The sequence below is a fragment of the Danio aesculapii genome, chromosome 24, assembly GCF_903798145.1.
Source record: "Danio aesculapii chromosome 24, fDanAes4.1, whole genome shotgun sequence".
NCBI lineage: Eukaryota > Metazoa > Chordata > Actinopteri > Cypriniformes > Danionidae > Danio > Danio aesculapii.
Window position 1 is genome coordinate 5,149,820 of NC_079458.1, and position 14,207 is coordinate 5,164,026.

At 36.7% G+C, this 14,207-nt stretch overlaps 1 protein-coding gene across 1 annotated transcript; it reads left to right on the top strand.

Annotated features, from left to right (window-relative positions):
* The first annotated feature begins 2,295 nt into the window (after positions 1-2,295).
* ube2ib (ubiquitin-conjugating enzyme E2Ib) lies at positions 2,296-13,755 on the top strand. The gene is made up of 7 exons (XM_056450923.1): positions 2,296-2,414; positions 5,704-5,780; positions 5,922-6,005; positions 8,084-8,156; positions 8,233-8,342; positions 10,584-10,663; positions 13,030-13,755. The coding sequence occupies exons 2-7, from the start codon at positions 5,715-5,717 to the stop codon at positions 13,091-13,093; spliced, it is 477 nt and encodes a 158-aa protein (XP_056306898.1). The 5' UTR covers positions 2,296-2,414; positions 5,704-5,714; the 3' UTR covers positions 13,094-13,755.
* Positions 13,756-14,207: the final 452 nt, after the last annotated feature.

Here is a 14,207-nt window from a genome sequence, read left to right on the forward strand (position 1 = left end):
TTCCAAATTATCCGGTGTTTGAGCTAGTCATATTTTGGGAGACTTTTACTTCACTGTATTTTAAAGCATATTATCATACTTTTACTCCACCTCGTATTATAAAATATGTGATGCTGGTTGTTTTGTGGTGCAGATATCGCCATCAGTTTAGAGATTTGATTGTATGTGTTTGATTCGCTATCGAGCTGATTGTTTATTTAACCCTTAAATTTAGCCCATATATATTGTTTATATCTATATAAAATTTAGTAAATCCAATGAATCATTTTTTTTTCAATGAGGTTCATTTATTCTGTTCGATTCTTTTCTGGTTTATTCGTTTTACTGAACATTTTAAACGATTCATTCATGAAGAAATGTGCAGCGATTCAAATGACTCGGTCGGAGTAAGTCTCTAGTTAACGATTTATTTAAATTCAGCCCATATATATTGTTTATATCTATAAAAATGTAGTGAATCCAATTAATCTTTTTTTTCAGTTAAGTTTATTTATTCTGTTCGATTCTTTTCTGGTGTATTCGTTTTACTGAACGCTTTAAACGATTCTTTAATGAAGGAATGTGCACCGATTCAAATCACTCGGTCGGAGCGAGTCTCTAGTTAGCGGTTCACTGAATCAAATGATCCAGTCAGAGTGAATCTCAGTAAACGATTCACTGAATTCACGAGTCTGAATCTAAACGAGTCAAGACCAGCAGATCATCTGAGACTGGGTAAGTTAATAACAGCCAATTTTATGATTTAATTTGTAAATAAAAAAATATTATTGATATATCATTTATTAATGACTTATATCCATGACTTTATTTGTGTCACACCATAACTAGCAATGCATGTGTTTTCATTTATTTATTTATTTTTTTTTTGGTGGCAGAACTCATTCATTTATTTTCTTTTCGGCTTAATCCCTTTATTAATCTGGGGTCGCCACAGTGGAATGAACCGCCTGGTGGCAAACCTGAAGTAATAAAATTACTCAAGCTAAAAAAATATTTATTGTTATTTATATGTAATTGCTAAAATTGTATGTATTGTTTGTTTGTCTATTTTGAATAACATCACAGATATTTAAGCTTAGTTATTCATACTCGTTTTCTGTCCCAATTTAACTTCACAAAATGGAAAAATCACCACAGATAGACAGATAGATAGATAGATAGATAGATAGATAGATAGATAGATAGATAGATAGATAGATAGATAGATAGATAGATAGATAGATAGATAGATAAAAGCAGTTTAAAGATAGATAGATAGATAGATAGATAGATAGATAGATAGATAGATAGATAGATAGATAGATAGATAGATAGATAGATAGATAGATAGATAGATAGATAGATAGATAGATAGATAGATAGATAGATAGATAGATAGATAGATAGATAGATAGATAGATAGATAATTAAAAAAAATAGTCTGTTACTGTCTCTTTCCCCCATAGTCCAAAGACATGTGAATTGGGTATCCTAAATTGTCAATAGTGGATGAGTGTGTATGGATATTTTCCAGTGATGGGTTGCGGCTGGAGGCGCATCCGCTGCGTAAAACATATGCTGGATAAGTTGGCAGTTCATTCTGCTGTGGTGACCCCTGATTAATAAAGGGACTAAGCTGAAAAGAAAGTTAATGAATGTCTCTTTAAATGATAGCTGTCTACACGAATGCCTGCTGTAAATGTTTCCATGATTATAGAAACAGTCTCATATTACTGAGCTCTTGACGCCTATACGTCTATGCTAAAACATTTAAACTGTTCAGTCAGTTAAACGAACAGCGTTACTTCATTTCTACAGATCCCGGATTGTCCCCTCAGGTGACCCTTCAAGTAAACTTTTTAACAAAATCATATTTTAGTAATGTGTACTGAGAAAATAATGATATTGTATAACTATAAAGTGTTTTCTGCCCTCCAAAACACAGTTGCCATCTAAATATATGGCTAAACACATGTTTTTTTTTATTAGATAGATAGATAGATAGATAGATAGATAGATAGATAGATAGATAGATAGATAGATAGATAGATAGATAGATAGATAGATAGATAGATAGATAGAAAAAGAAAAAAAATGGCCTGGCACTGTCCCTTTAAATGATAGCTGTCTACACGAATGCCTGCTGTAAATGTTTCCACGATTGTAGAAAAACAGTCTCATATTACCGAGCACTTGACGCCTATACGTCTACGCTAAAATATTTAAACAATTCGATCAGTTAAACGGACAGCGTTACTTTATTTCCACGGATCCACCGATTTTCCCTCAGGCGATCTGCATGGGTGCTGATGGTCCTGATTAGACTGCTTCAGACCCGAATGTGTTTTCGGGAGGGAAACTCCTTTGCTTTGGTTCCGAGGCAAACGCGGTTCGAGTGAGCGGCCCACGAGACGAATAACACTGGGATTCACGCGGTAAGGCGCATCTGTTGGCACAGGAGAGCCGTTATTATGCTTTGTGTCCGGTAAACGGTTTGTTTGTTACGGTTGCTGTGTGAACGCGCGCTCTCGTCAAAGGAAGTCGAGTTTCTTTGTCCTGCGCGCTCATGAACGCCGTTCCAGCGCTCGACTCCATATTTATTGACATTTAATGATGTCATAACGTGATGTTAAAACCCTTCCTTGATTATGGTGACAATATGAGGAGTTAAAGTCCCGTAATGCCGTGACGTAGAGTGAAATTCTGCTGCGAGGACTCGAAACCTGTATCGTGACGCCATGAGGGTGAAACTTAATGTTATGAAATGAATTTCAGTTGAAACCCTGATTACGTCTTTCTGAAAGAATGTTAATTGACTAAATTTTTGCTTATAATGTTCATGATGAAGTGATGGATTGCATGGTGTGGCGAAAATCCTATTTATTTAACAGTGTCTTTAGTATTAAATAATTTTGTTTAGGATTAAATCGTGCAAATTGGATTTCTGAAAGAAAAGTTTTGGGGTTAATTGTGTCACATGAAAGGATGTGTTTGATATCTTTTAAAATTATATTGTTAGAAGTATTAAATTAAATGTTTGCTGCATTTACAGGCCGAAATCAGAATTAGGCAATGCAAGTTTATTTATATATCACATTTCATTCACAATGGTGATTCAAAGTGCTTTCCATAAACAAGAATAAAAAAAAACAAGAGAATAAAAATGAATAAAATGATAAAAACAGAATAAAATGTGTTAAAACAGGTATTAATTAAATGAAAAAGAAAAGAAAGACATAATAGTGTGATCTGTGAGACGTACATGTAGCACAGTGCTCATTCAGTAAAGGCACGGCTGAACAGATGTGTTTTCAGACTTGATGTGAATTTGCCTAATGTTGGAGCACATTTCTGGAAGCTGATTCCATCAGCAGGGGCCGCTGTTAATAGCTGAAGGTGGATTCACCCTGCTTTGACTGAAATCTTGGAATTTCTAGTTTATATGATTCTAAAGATCTGAGTGATCTGTTAGGTTTGTATTCAGTGAGCATATCTATAATTTATTGAGGTCCTAGGCCATTTAGTGATTTATAGACAAGTAGTAATACTTTAAAATCTATTCTGAATGTAACTGGGAGCCAGTGTAAAGACCTGAGGACAGGCGTGATGTGCTCTGATTTTCCGGTTCTGGTCAGAATCCTGGCTGCAGCATTCTGGATGAGCTGCAACTGTCTGACTGACCGGTGAGGAGGTTGGGACAGTAATCCACTCTGCTGCTGATAAAAGCATGAACAAGTTTCTCACTGGAAAAATAAGCATTATTTAAATAGTGGCACCTTACCCCAGTTACCATATTGAGAAAATTATTAATTTAATCACTTCTCATGGCACACATATAACAAGTATACTAAAAATATAAAGAAATGTACTAAATAATATACTAAAACTTATGTTTTTGAAGTTACGCATATATAGAAGACAGAACGATCCCCGTTTACACATCCAAAAAAGTAAAATTTCTGTATTTTTACAATTTCTGTACTTTTTACCGGATTTAGATAATTAATGTAAAGTTGGTTTAATATTCGCACATTCATTCATCTTTGAACAGTGACAACCTATGAAACAGTACCTATATTGTTTACAGGGTTCATACGGTCATGGAAAACCTGGAAAAGTCATGGAATTTTGACATGGTGTTTTCCAGGCCTGAAACATTTTTAGAAAAACAGAAAATTGTTTGGAAAAGTCATGGAAAACAGATATCTGTATACTTGAATATAGGTTATTTACTTCTTTTCTGTCTTTGGCCAATCACATACTCTCATATTGTTAGTGCTGTGTAAGTTTTATCTAAATCCATTTTACATAGATATAAATATAAGCTGAAACTAAATAGATTGTTGCATGTTTTACAATATGCTGTAATAAATTTAAAGTGAACATGCATTGTTTTTCCTTTACCACGCATATGTAGACATTGCATGAAACATTAGGTCATGAAAATTGACTTGAAAGTCTTGGAAAAATCGTGGAAAAGTCACAGAATTTTGAACCCTGTGTTTACCATGCACTTTGCAATATTCGGTCTGAAATCGCATGCGAGTATGACTTGAAAACAACATCAGCACTATTTATTTAACTCTGCACAATGTTGCACTTTGATAGTCATTGGCTGCTAACAGGATTTCCCTGTTACTATTTGCAAATATTGCTTTTCAGAAGTTATTTTATTAAGGAGAAAGTCTGAATGTGTGAATGTAAAACCAACTTGCCATAATATCTAGGAATAGGTGCTCAACTGCCAATATTGATTAAGTATTCAAGTGCTCGCTCATGCCTATGGAATGAAAATGCAATCCTTGTGTGTGTGTATGTGTGAAGTCAATTGTTTCACAAAGTCATATTTAAGTAATGTGTACTACTGAGAAAATAATGATACTGATTTCAAAAACTTCCACTATGAAGTCAGTTTTCTGGCCTTAAAACAGTTGTCATCTAAATAAATGGGTAAAACACACATGGTTTTTTTTAAATAAATATTTTTCTTGGTTATACACATTGTCAACATTCATGGCTTATGTGTTAGGATTAAAAAAACCGCCTAACATCTTTATATAAAATTCAATAATTCAATCAGTTTTGACAGAATAATCCTTATTTATTCTCATCTTCATCACTTATTCAGTGGCCACTTTATTAAAGTCATCTTGTTAATACATTATTAGATCTACTTTCGCTCTCAGAACTGCTTCAATTTTTAATTACTCAGATTTTATATTGTGCTGCAAACATTTCTTGAGACATTTCAGCCATAGACCTGGTTCTCATTTGATATTTTTCTCTTCTATTATTTTTAATTCACCAAATCAAAATGACTAAATCCATTGATTAAGCCTGCTGTCTTGTGATTGGCTGAATAATTATTTGTTGAAGACCACATTAAACTGTACCTAATAAAGTGGCCAATGAGTGTGTGTGTATACGACAGACGCTTTATTAATGTATAACCCAGCTCTCCTCACTTATGCCAACCTTTGAGGACAACACAAACACTCAATACATAAATACACTTCATTAAACATGTACACATAGACATCTCCTATAAACTACAACATTAACTACAACAGCAGGTTAACTATGTCTGTATATAATAACTTATATTTGATTGTAATGCAATGTGCACCTTTTCTAAAGCTGCTTTGAAGCAATAATTATCGTAAAAAGCACTATAGAAATAAAATTTCATTGAATATTTTCAAATAAGTGTGCATTTCTCCACAGGAACAGTGGTCATGTCTGGCATTGCTCTGAGTCGACTTGCACAGGAGCGCAAAGCATGGAGGAAAGACCATCCATTCGTGAGTAACACTTCTGTTATGTGAACGAACAGAGTAATTTCTCACCTGTAGTTTATTATGGTAATTATTAAAGCCGTGGCACGTGTGTGGTGAATTCTCTGGTGTTCACTTAGTGCTTTTGTCCTGAACAATTGTCTCCAGGGCTTTGTTGCTGTGCCGATGAAAAACCCTGATGGTACCATGAACCTTATGAACTGGGAATGTGCTATTCCAGGAAAGAAGGGGGTGAGAGTTTTTGTTTAAAATGTCCCATTATGGTTCATGCTTTTGTTTTAGAGGTCACCAGCAATTGCTTCACACACATCCATGGGTCAAAAACACATTTTCTCATTATACACAAAAACTAATGTCATTTATTGCTAATTGAATTTAAGGATGTTGTCATTTATTTATTTATTTTTGTATATAATAAATAAACAGGTGGCTTGCTTTCTGGCATGTTTGGATATAACACGATATACTGGCCACTTTATTAGGTACACCTGTCTAATTGCTTGTTAACGCAATTTTTTTATCAGCCAATCACATGGCAGCAACTCAATGCATGTAAACATGGTCAAGACGATCTGCTGCAGTTCAAAGCGAGCATCAGAATGGGGAAGAAAGGGGATTTAAGTGACTTTGAACGTGGCATGGTTGTTGGTGCCAGAAAGGCTGGTATTTCAGAAACTGCTGATCTACTGGGATTTTCACGCACAAATCGCACAGGCTGACCAAAATTAGACAGTAGAAGATTGGAGAAACACTGCCTGGTCTGATGAGTCTCGATTTCTGCTGTGACATTCAGATGGTAGGGTCAGAATTTGGCGTCAATAACATGAAAGCATGGATCCATCATGGCTTGTATCAACGGTTCAGGCTGGTGGTGGTGGTGTAATAGTGTGGCGGATATTTTCTTGGCACACTTTGGGCTCATTAGTATCAATTGAGCATCGTGTCAACGACACAGCCTGTCTGAGTATTGTTGCTGACCATCTCCATCTCTTTATGACCACAGTGTACCCATCTTCCGATGGCTACTTCCAGCAGAATAACGCGTCCTATCATAAAGCACAAATCATCTCAGACTGGTTTCTTGAATGTAAAAACGTAGGCAAAATAAATGCAAAACATGATCATAAAGAAAACCATTTAAAAAGGTGGACACAAGCAACAGTGACGTTGTAGCCATTCATATGTGGTGATTTTAAATTTTAGTTTTTTATTTATGATTTTTTTATTAGATTTTTCCGACAGTACGACAAAAACATCCATGAAAATATCAGAAAAAACAAATAACAGTACAGTCTTCCAATTCAATGACAATATATGTAGACCTAACTTTAACCCACAACCTTCATATTTAGCTTTTTTTTCAGCACTTGTAATCACAGTAATACAAAAAGTAAAAATAGGGTCATTTTTATTTTTACAGTGTCAATCAGAGCTTTGAATTCAATACCAATTATTTTTAATTGAAAAAAATGTCCATTTCCCGCTAACATTTGAGCGCATTTTAAACAACGCTGATGCATTGGAAAATGATAAATTATATGAAATTCAACCTGAAATCTCACACAGAATTTTAAGAAATTTTAAGACTAGATTTGATCAAGTGCTTTTTACCAGATGTTGTATTGGACATACAAACCAAATATCTCATAATACAAATATCTCATAACCCGATAATGTTATATACATCATGATATGCTAGCATTTCTGTAAATTCAGCCAATTGATATTGACCGCATGTAAAGGACTATTTCTTTTTAACATTTTAAAGTGTATATCAGGGGTGCCAAAATTGGCCCTGGAGGGCCGATGTTCTGCATAGTTTAGCTCCAACCTGCTTCAACACACCTGCCTGGAAGTTTCTAGTATACCTACTAGAGCTTGATTAGCTAGTTCAGGTGTGTTTAATTGAAGTTTGAACTAAAATATGTAGTTTGGCCACCCCTGGTGTATATACTCAGAAACATACTCCTACATATGTGATCATATTTCTCACTTTATGTAGAACTTGAGGGCAAATGTTGATGTGTAGAAATATAAAATAAATATTTATAAAATACTTTACCAAAGGTCCAACATAAAAATATCACTACATTAAAATTGTACTATCAAGACGCTGTTATTTAGGTTTCGGTCTGCATCCCTATAATGTAATGGCATGTAATATTGGGCTTATATATATATATATATATATAATGAAAAAGTAAAAGTGGATTTTGTGACACCACAAAATAAAGAATTAGCATAATATGAAACAGACTTTTTTCCTATTATTCCTCTATATTAATGCATCATCTTCTCTCTCTCTCTAGACTCCATGGGAAGGAGGTTTGTTTAAGTTACGGATGCTGTTTAAAGATGATTACCCATCATCACCCCCAAAGTGTAAGTTTTACACACACATATTCTGCTTCTCCTGTATAAATCAAATCTCATAAAAACCCGCTTCTCTTTACCGCAGGCAAATTTGAGCCTCCGCTGTTCCATCCGAACGTGTATCCATCAGGAACAGTGTGTCTTTCCATCCTGGAGGAGGATAAAGACTGGAGACCTGCCATCACTATTAAACAGGTCAGATAAATCTTATGTGGTGCTTTGTGTTCTAAAACACTGTCAGACGATCTGTTTTGTTCTTTTTGCCCCGAGTTAATTTTCATTTTGGTCTAATGTGGTCCAAATTTAGTTTTATGCTTAATTTGATTGTGACCTCCTCTTGGTGATGCTCAGGAGCTCTGGAAAAAACTTGCCTGGAGTTTTAATTTAATCAGCAAAAAATAAGGATAAAATGTGTTCGTAGCTTTTGCGCCAATAACATGACTGAACTATGAGCATGCACATTTTGATATGAACATCTAATAAGTGAACTGTGCAATGCAGCGGATTCTAACAAACATTAATGTTGGTTAGCATTTCTATTTTTGACTACCAGTTTAGTCTTTGACTCTACGTTCCTGATGGTAACCATCTAGGAGTGAGAGAGCAACAGTGAAAAGTTGAGGGTTATGCTCGCCAAAGACGCGTTTAAATGAAGGAATTTATTAACAATGTACAATGATGTCGGCGCAATAGCCTAGTGGTTAGCACGTCGACATATGGTGCAGTAGCACGTCAGGGCGTCGCGAGTTCGAATCCTGGCTCGACGACATTTCCCTACCCTACCCCCCTCTCTCTCTCTCCAACTTCGCTTCCTGTCTAAATACTGTCCTATCTAATAAAGGCAAAATGGCCAAAAATAAATCTTTAAAAAAAAAAAAAAAAAAAACAATGTACAATGATAAAACAAAACTGGGAAGGAAAGTTTAGAAAGTTTTACTGTCTAACTAGCTAAGTTAAAGTTAAAGTGACAACAGAAGTTTACATTAGCTCCATAACTAAACATAAACAAGAAAAAAAGGTTTATTGTACAGGTGCCCTAGGCTAGTTTATAACAGCAGATGGTGCTCTAGGCTTGTTTATAACAGCAGATGTCGCTCTAGGCTTGTTTATAACAGCAGATGGTGCTCTAGGCTTGTTTATAACAGCAGATGGTGCTCTAGGCTTGTTTATAAAAGCAGATGGTGCTCTAGGCTTGTTTATAACAGCAGATGTCGCTCTAGGCTTGTTTATAACAGCAGATGGTGCTCTAGGCTTGTTTATAAAAGCAGATGGTGCTCTAGGCTTGTTTATAACAGGAGATGTTGCTCCAGGCTTGTTTATAACAGCAGATGGTGCTCTAGGCTTGTTTATGACAGCAGATGTCGCTCTAGGCTTGTTTATAACAGCAGATGGTGCTCTAGGCTTGTTTATAACAGCAAATGTCGCTCTAGGCTTGTATATAACAGCAGATGTCGCTCTAGGCTTGTTTATAACAGCAGATGGCGCTCTAGGCTTGATTATAACAGCAGATGGTGCTCTAGGCTTGTTTATAAAAGCAGATGGTGCTCTAGGCTTGTTTATAACAGCAGATGGTGCTCTAGGCTTGTTTATAACAGCAGATGGTGCTCTAGGCTTGTTTATGACAGCGGATGGTGCTCTAGGCTAGTTTATGACAGCGGAGGGTGCTCTAGGCTTGTTTATAAAAGCAGATGGTGCTCTAGGCTAGTTTATGACAGCAGATGGTGCTCTAGGCTTGTTTATGACAGCGGATGGTGCTCTAGGCTAGTTTATGACAGCAGATGGTGCTCTAGGCTTGTTTATGACAGCGGATGGTGCTCTAGGCTTGTTTATGACAGCAGATGGTGCTCTAGGCTTGTTTATGACAGCGGATGGTGCTCTAGGCTTGTTTATGACAGCGGATGGTGCTCTAGGCTTGTTTATGACAGCGGATGGTGCTCTAGGCTTGTTTATGACAGCAGATGGTGCTCTAGGCTTGTTTATAACAGAAGATGGTGCTCTAGGCTTGTTTATAACAGCAGATGTTGCTCCAGGCTTGTTTATAACAGCAGAAGGTGCTCCAGGCTTGTTTATAACAGCAGATGGTGCTCTAGGCTTGTTTATAACAGAAGAAGGTGCTCCAGGCTTGTTTATAACAGCAGATGGTGCTCTAGGCTTGTTTTTTTAACCGCAGATTGTGCTCTATGGTAGTTTTTGCTACAGATGGAGCTCTAGGCTGGTTTTTAATAGGTGATGCTGCTCTAGGCTGGTTTTTAACAATGGACAGCTTGATGCTAGTTTATTACAGCAGGTGCATTTTCTTATTATTCTTAGCTTGTGATGTAGAATCATAAAATATATCTCAAAGAAGCATACATTGGATTATTGTGTTCCCTAAAGAAAAGATTTAAAAACAAAGTACTCTGTAGTAAAAAAACATCTTTGTTTTGTGTTCTTTAGATCCTGTTGGGGATTCAGGAGCTCCTAAATGAACCGAACATCCAGGATCCAGCTCAGGCAGAGGCATACACCATATACTGGTATGATAAACACACAGAGCTATAGTACATATGGAATTGCTCCAAATCCTCATTAGTTGTCTAAGACAGGATCTTAACCAAAATGGGAATTTTTTTAGTGTGGGTAATATGTGTGTTTAATGCACAGAAATGCTACTCCACCATGTCCAGATCATGAGAAACACTCATAAGAAAGCACAGGTTTGCTAACCTAATTTAAGTAGTGGATTTACATACAAAACTGGACTGCTTAAATGAAAGATATTAATAAATAATAAAAATCTCTATATTTTTATAATTAATAATTAAGTAGTTTTAACAATATTTAACTATTATTTTACCTTCATTATGACTTTGCATGATTGACCCATTTGCTGCTATGGATAAATGACTAGGAATGGCAAATAAACATAATACATATAAATACAGTAAAATATATATTATGATTAGAAAATTACAGTTTACATCAGCAAGCAGCATGACAAACTGTTTTGTACAGCTAAAATGAATAGAAGTGAATGAGGGTGGACGTCTCTACACATTTAAATTAAAATGACCACAGCAGCTCTTATGTGAAAGATTAAGATGGATAGGTCATGTAAATGGACCTTTTAGTTGGTTAAAGTCAGTAAATAATGATATTTGACTAAAGTCCTATTGGGATGGGACCAGTTTTACTGCGGGATGTATATTTTAATTTTAATCTGGTGCGAAACTGCCATGTCTTATACTCATAGAAAATTATCCACTGTTTCTCGACTAACCTGGTGGTCCTATGAGAAATCTAATCCTGTCCAAATTTGCAGATGTTTTGTTTTCCACAATGCCTTTTTTTGGATTTAAGGCCTGTAAACTACTTAAAACAAACATTGGTGCTTGAATTATATTTGAAATTAAATTAGTTTTTGATTGAGAGTGTGAAAAGTGTCTCAGAAGGTGGCAGACTCTGATGTTCATTTGTGCATCTAACACTCCACATTTAAAATCCTCTCAGGCCCCATTTACACTAATACGTTTTAGTTTTAAAACGCAAAGGTTTTGCTATGGTTAAGCCATTAGTCCACACTACCCTGGAGCTTTTGAGCCCAGACAACGGAGCATTTTGGAAACACTGAAGAGGCTGTTTTTGTTTTTAAATGCTGCTGCTCCGTGTCAGTGTGGATGAGTGAAACGGAAACATCTGAAAACTGAGCCGTGGCTGCAGACTTTCTGATTGGGGCTTTTTCTCAATATTAAGTGGACAAAGTCTTGCATCCTTTCCTTGTTAAGTTCAGACTTTGCAAGTTTCATATAGAAAAAATACAGAGGACACGACAGGTGTAACGTCATTCACATCACCCAGGCTGCATTGTATCTTAACAATAAAATGAAAACATGATATAAGCAACTGCCTATTTTCATTTTGATATTAACAACTTAACAGACACCAGAAATGTTGAGGCATTCGTGTAGCTGCGCATTTATATAACTGTCGTCTTCACTGTGTGCATATTTATAATAAAACTGCCTCCTTTCATTCTAATTGAAAATACTAAACATAATCTCTTTTGCTGAATATCAGTTTTAATAATCAATAATGGGCATTATAAAAGTATAACATACAATAAGTTTATACAATATAGAAAATAAAAGCAAGCATTGTGCAGAATTGGTGTACGTGGTTACATTAATATACTAACTTTGCGCTTAGCCAAAACACGTTACCTGAGAACAAGTAATTGATTTAAAAGACCAAAGAGTCGTTAAATAGAGACAAGGTGAATTAAATATGACGTTTAACAACTATCGTGAGCTGAAATCCAGCAGTAGATCCTTGATGAACTGTCCGACGTGCGCTGCTCTCACCTGGGGTTTGTGCTGTAAGCACCCGCTGACTGCCTGGAACTCAGACGTCCGCATATGCTGCAGCGCATGCCAGTGTGCGTGTGGTCACGTGATGTGCGTTTTCAGAGGTAAAGTGTGGACGGAAATCTGTTCAGAAACACCACTGCAGATGTGGATCTTTTCATTCTGAAATGGTGCTTTAAACCTAAAACATTAGCGTAAACGGGGCCTCAGAGTCTCTGACATTATTTTCAGCAAGTAAAACTCTAATAGCAGACGGCTGCTTCTCACTCAGGGGTGTTTATGCTAATAAGGGAGAGATTTTCACTAATGGGCGGGTCTTTCCCCCTCTGACACGTACATAGGGAGAATGTCAAGTGTTTCTGCAGACCGTTTATATCAAGTGTGATTATAAATAATAAAGTGACTACATATTTACTATTAGAGGCTGGCTACATTCACACACTGCTGACACACAGCTGTGTTTGAGAGTGATTTTTACACTTTAATATTGATGGTGAACGGTTTGTTGTGTTGATGGCTCCGCATCCTCTCGTTTACAGTCAGAATAGAGTGGAGTATGAGAAGAGAGTTCGTGCACAGGCCAAAAAGTTCTCCCCGTCATAAAGCAACACAGAGAGACGGGACGAATGGAAAGAGGGAAGACGTGGAAAACAAAACAAAAAACTCATGCTATCCTCTCACCGGGACTAAAAAAAGGACTTTAAAACATGACGTCTGTGCCATCAAAACCCGAACCATCCTCCAAATCCACACACGCACACACACACACACACACCTTCACTTCATTCGCTCTGTTCCTCTTCCTGATCAGACGGACTGCTGGGATTTTAGCTCTTGATTGGTTCGGCGTGTCTGTCTGTGTGTGTGCGCATACATGAACTCGTCATTTTATTATGTTTGTGAAAAGCTCCGTTTTCCCCTGAGTGAGTGAGAGTGTGTGTGTGTGTGTGTGTGTGTGTGTGGGACTCTGGTTTATGCTGGGTGTTTTTGCGTTGTGTATGTGGGATTAGTGCCTCATGGTGAAGTTTTCCCTCTGAATGCTGATCTAGGACCAGTTTCCTCTCCGTTGGGCCTGTTTGTGCGTTTTGAGCAGCCTGATCTGTCTAGATTGGCGGTCCTGTTATTTGCTCCTTTGAGCAGCAGAACCAGAGTCCACTTCTCTTAAACATGCTGTACATGCTTTTCTTGTTTGTTTGATGGGAACATGTGTCCTGTGTTCACACTGATTGTGTCTGTATGTTTAATAAAGCTCTTTCTACAAAAGATGCACGCTCTCGCTGGGTGTTTTATATATTTGGATGATTCTAGAATTGCGGGTACATTTAGTTCATTTCTTAGAAACTTTAAAGGGCACCTATAATGAGAATCACCTTTTGTAAGCTGTTTGGACAGAACTGTCGGTAAAGTGTGTCCACAGTCATCTTGGGCTGATATAAACACAAGTCTCACAAGTTTTTATTTACGTTTCCTGACATTAAAATAGGATCCAAATCCCCTCCCATTCTGAGTCACACGTATAAAATGTGAAATATCAGAATTCGGTACATATTTTCAGAATTACCTTTGCTTGAGAAGACCCGATCTAATCCTGTTTATTGGCCTGTTTCCACTGAGTGTTCGGTTCGCTTTTATGGCCACTTCCACTGACAAAGGTACCTAAAAATAAACCGTACCGTACCACTTTTTGGGTACCCTTTCAAAAGGGTACCTCTCACAA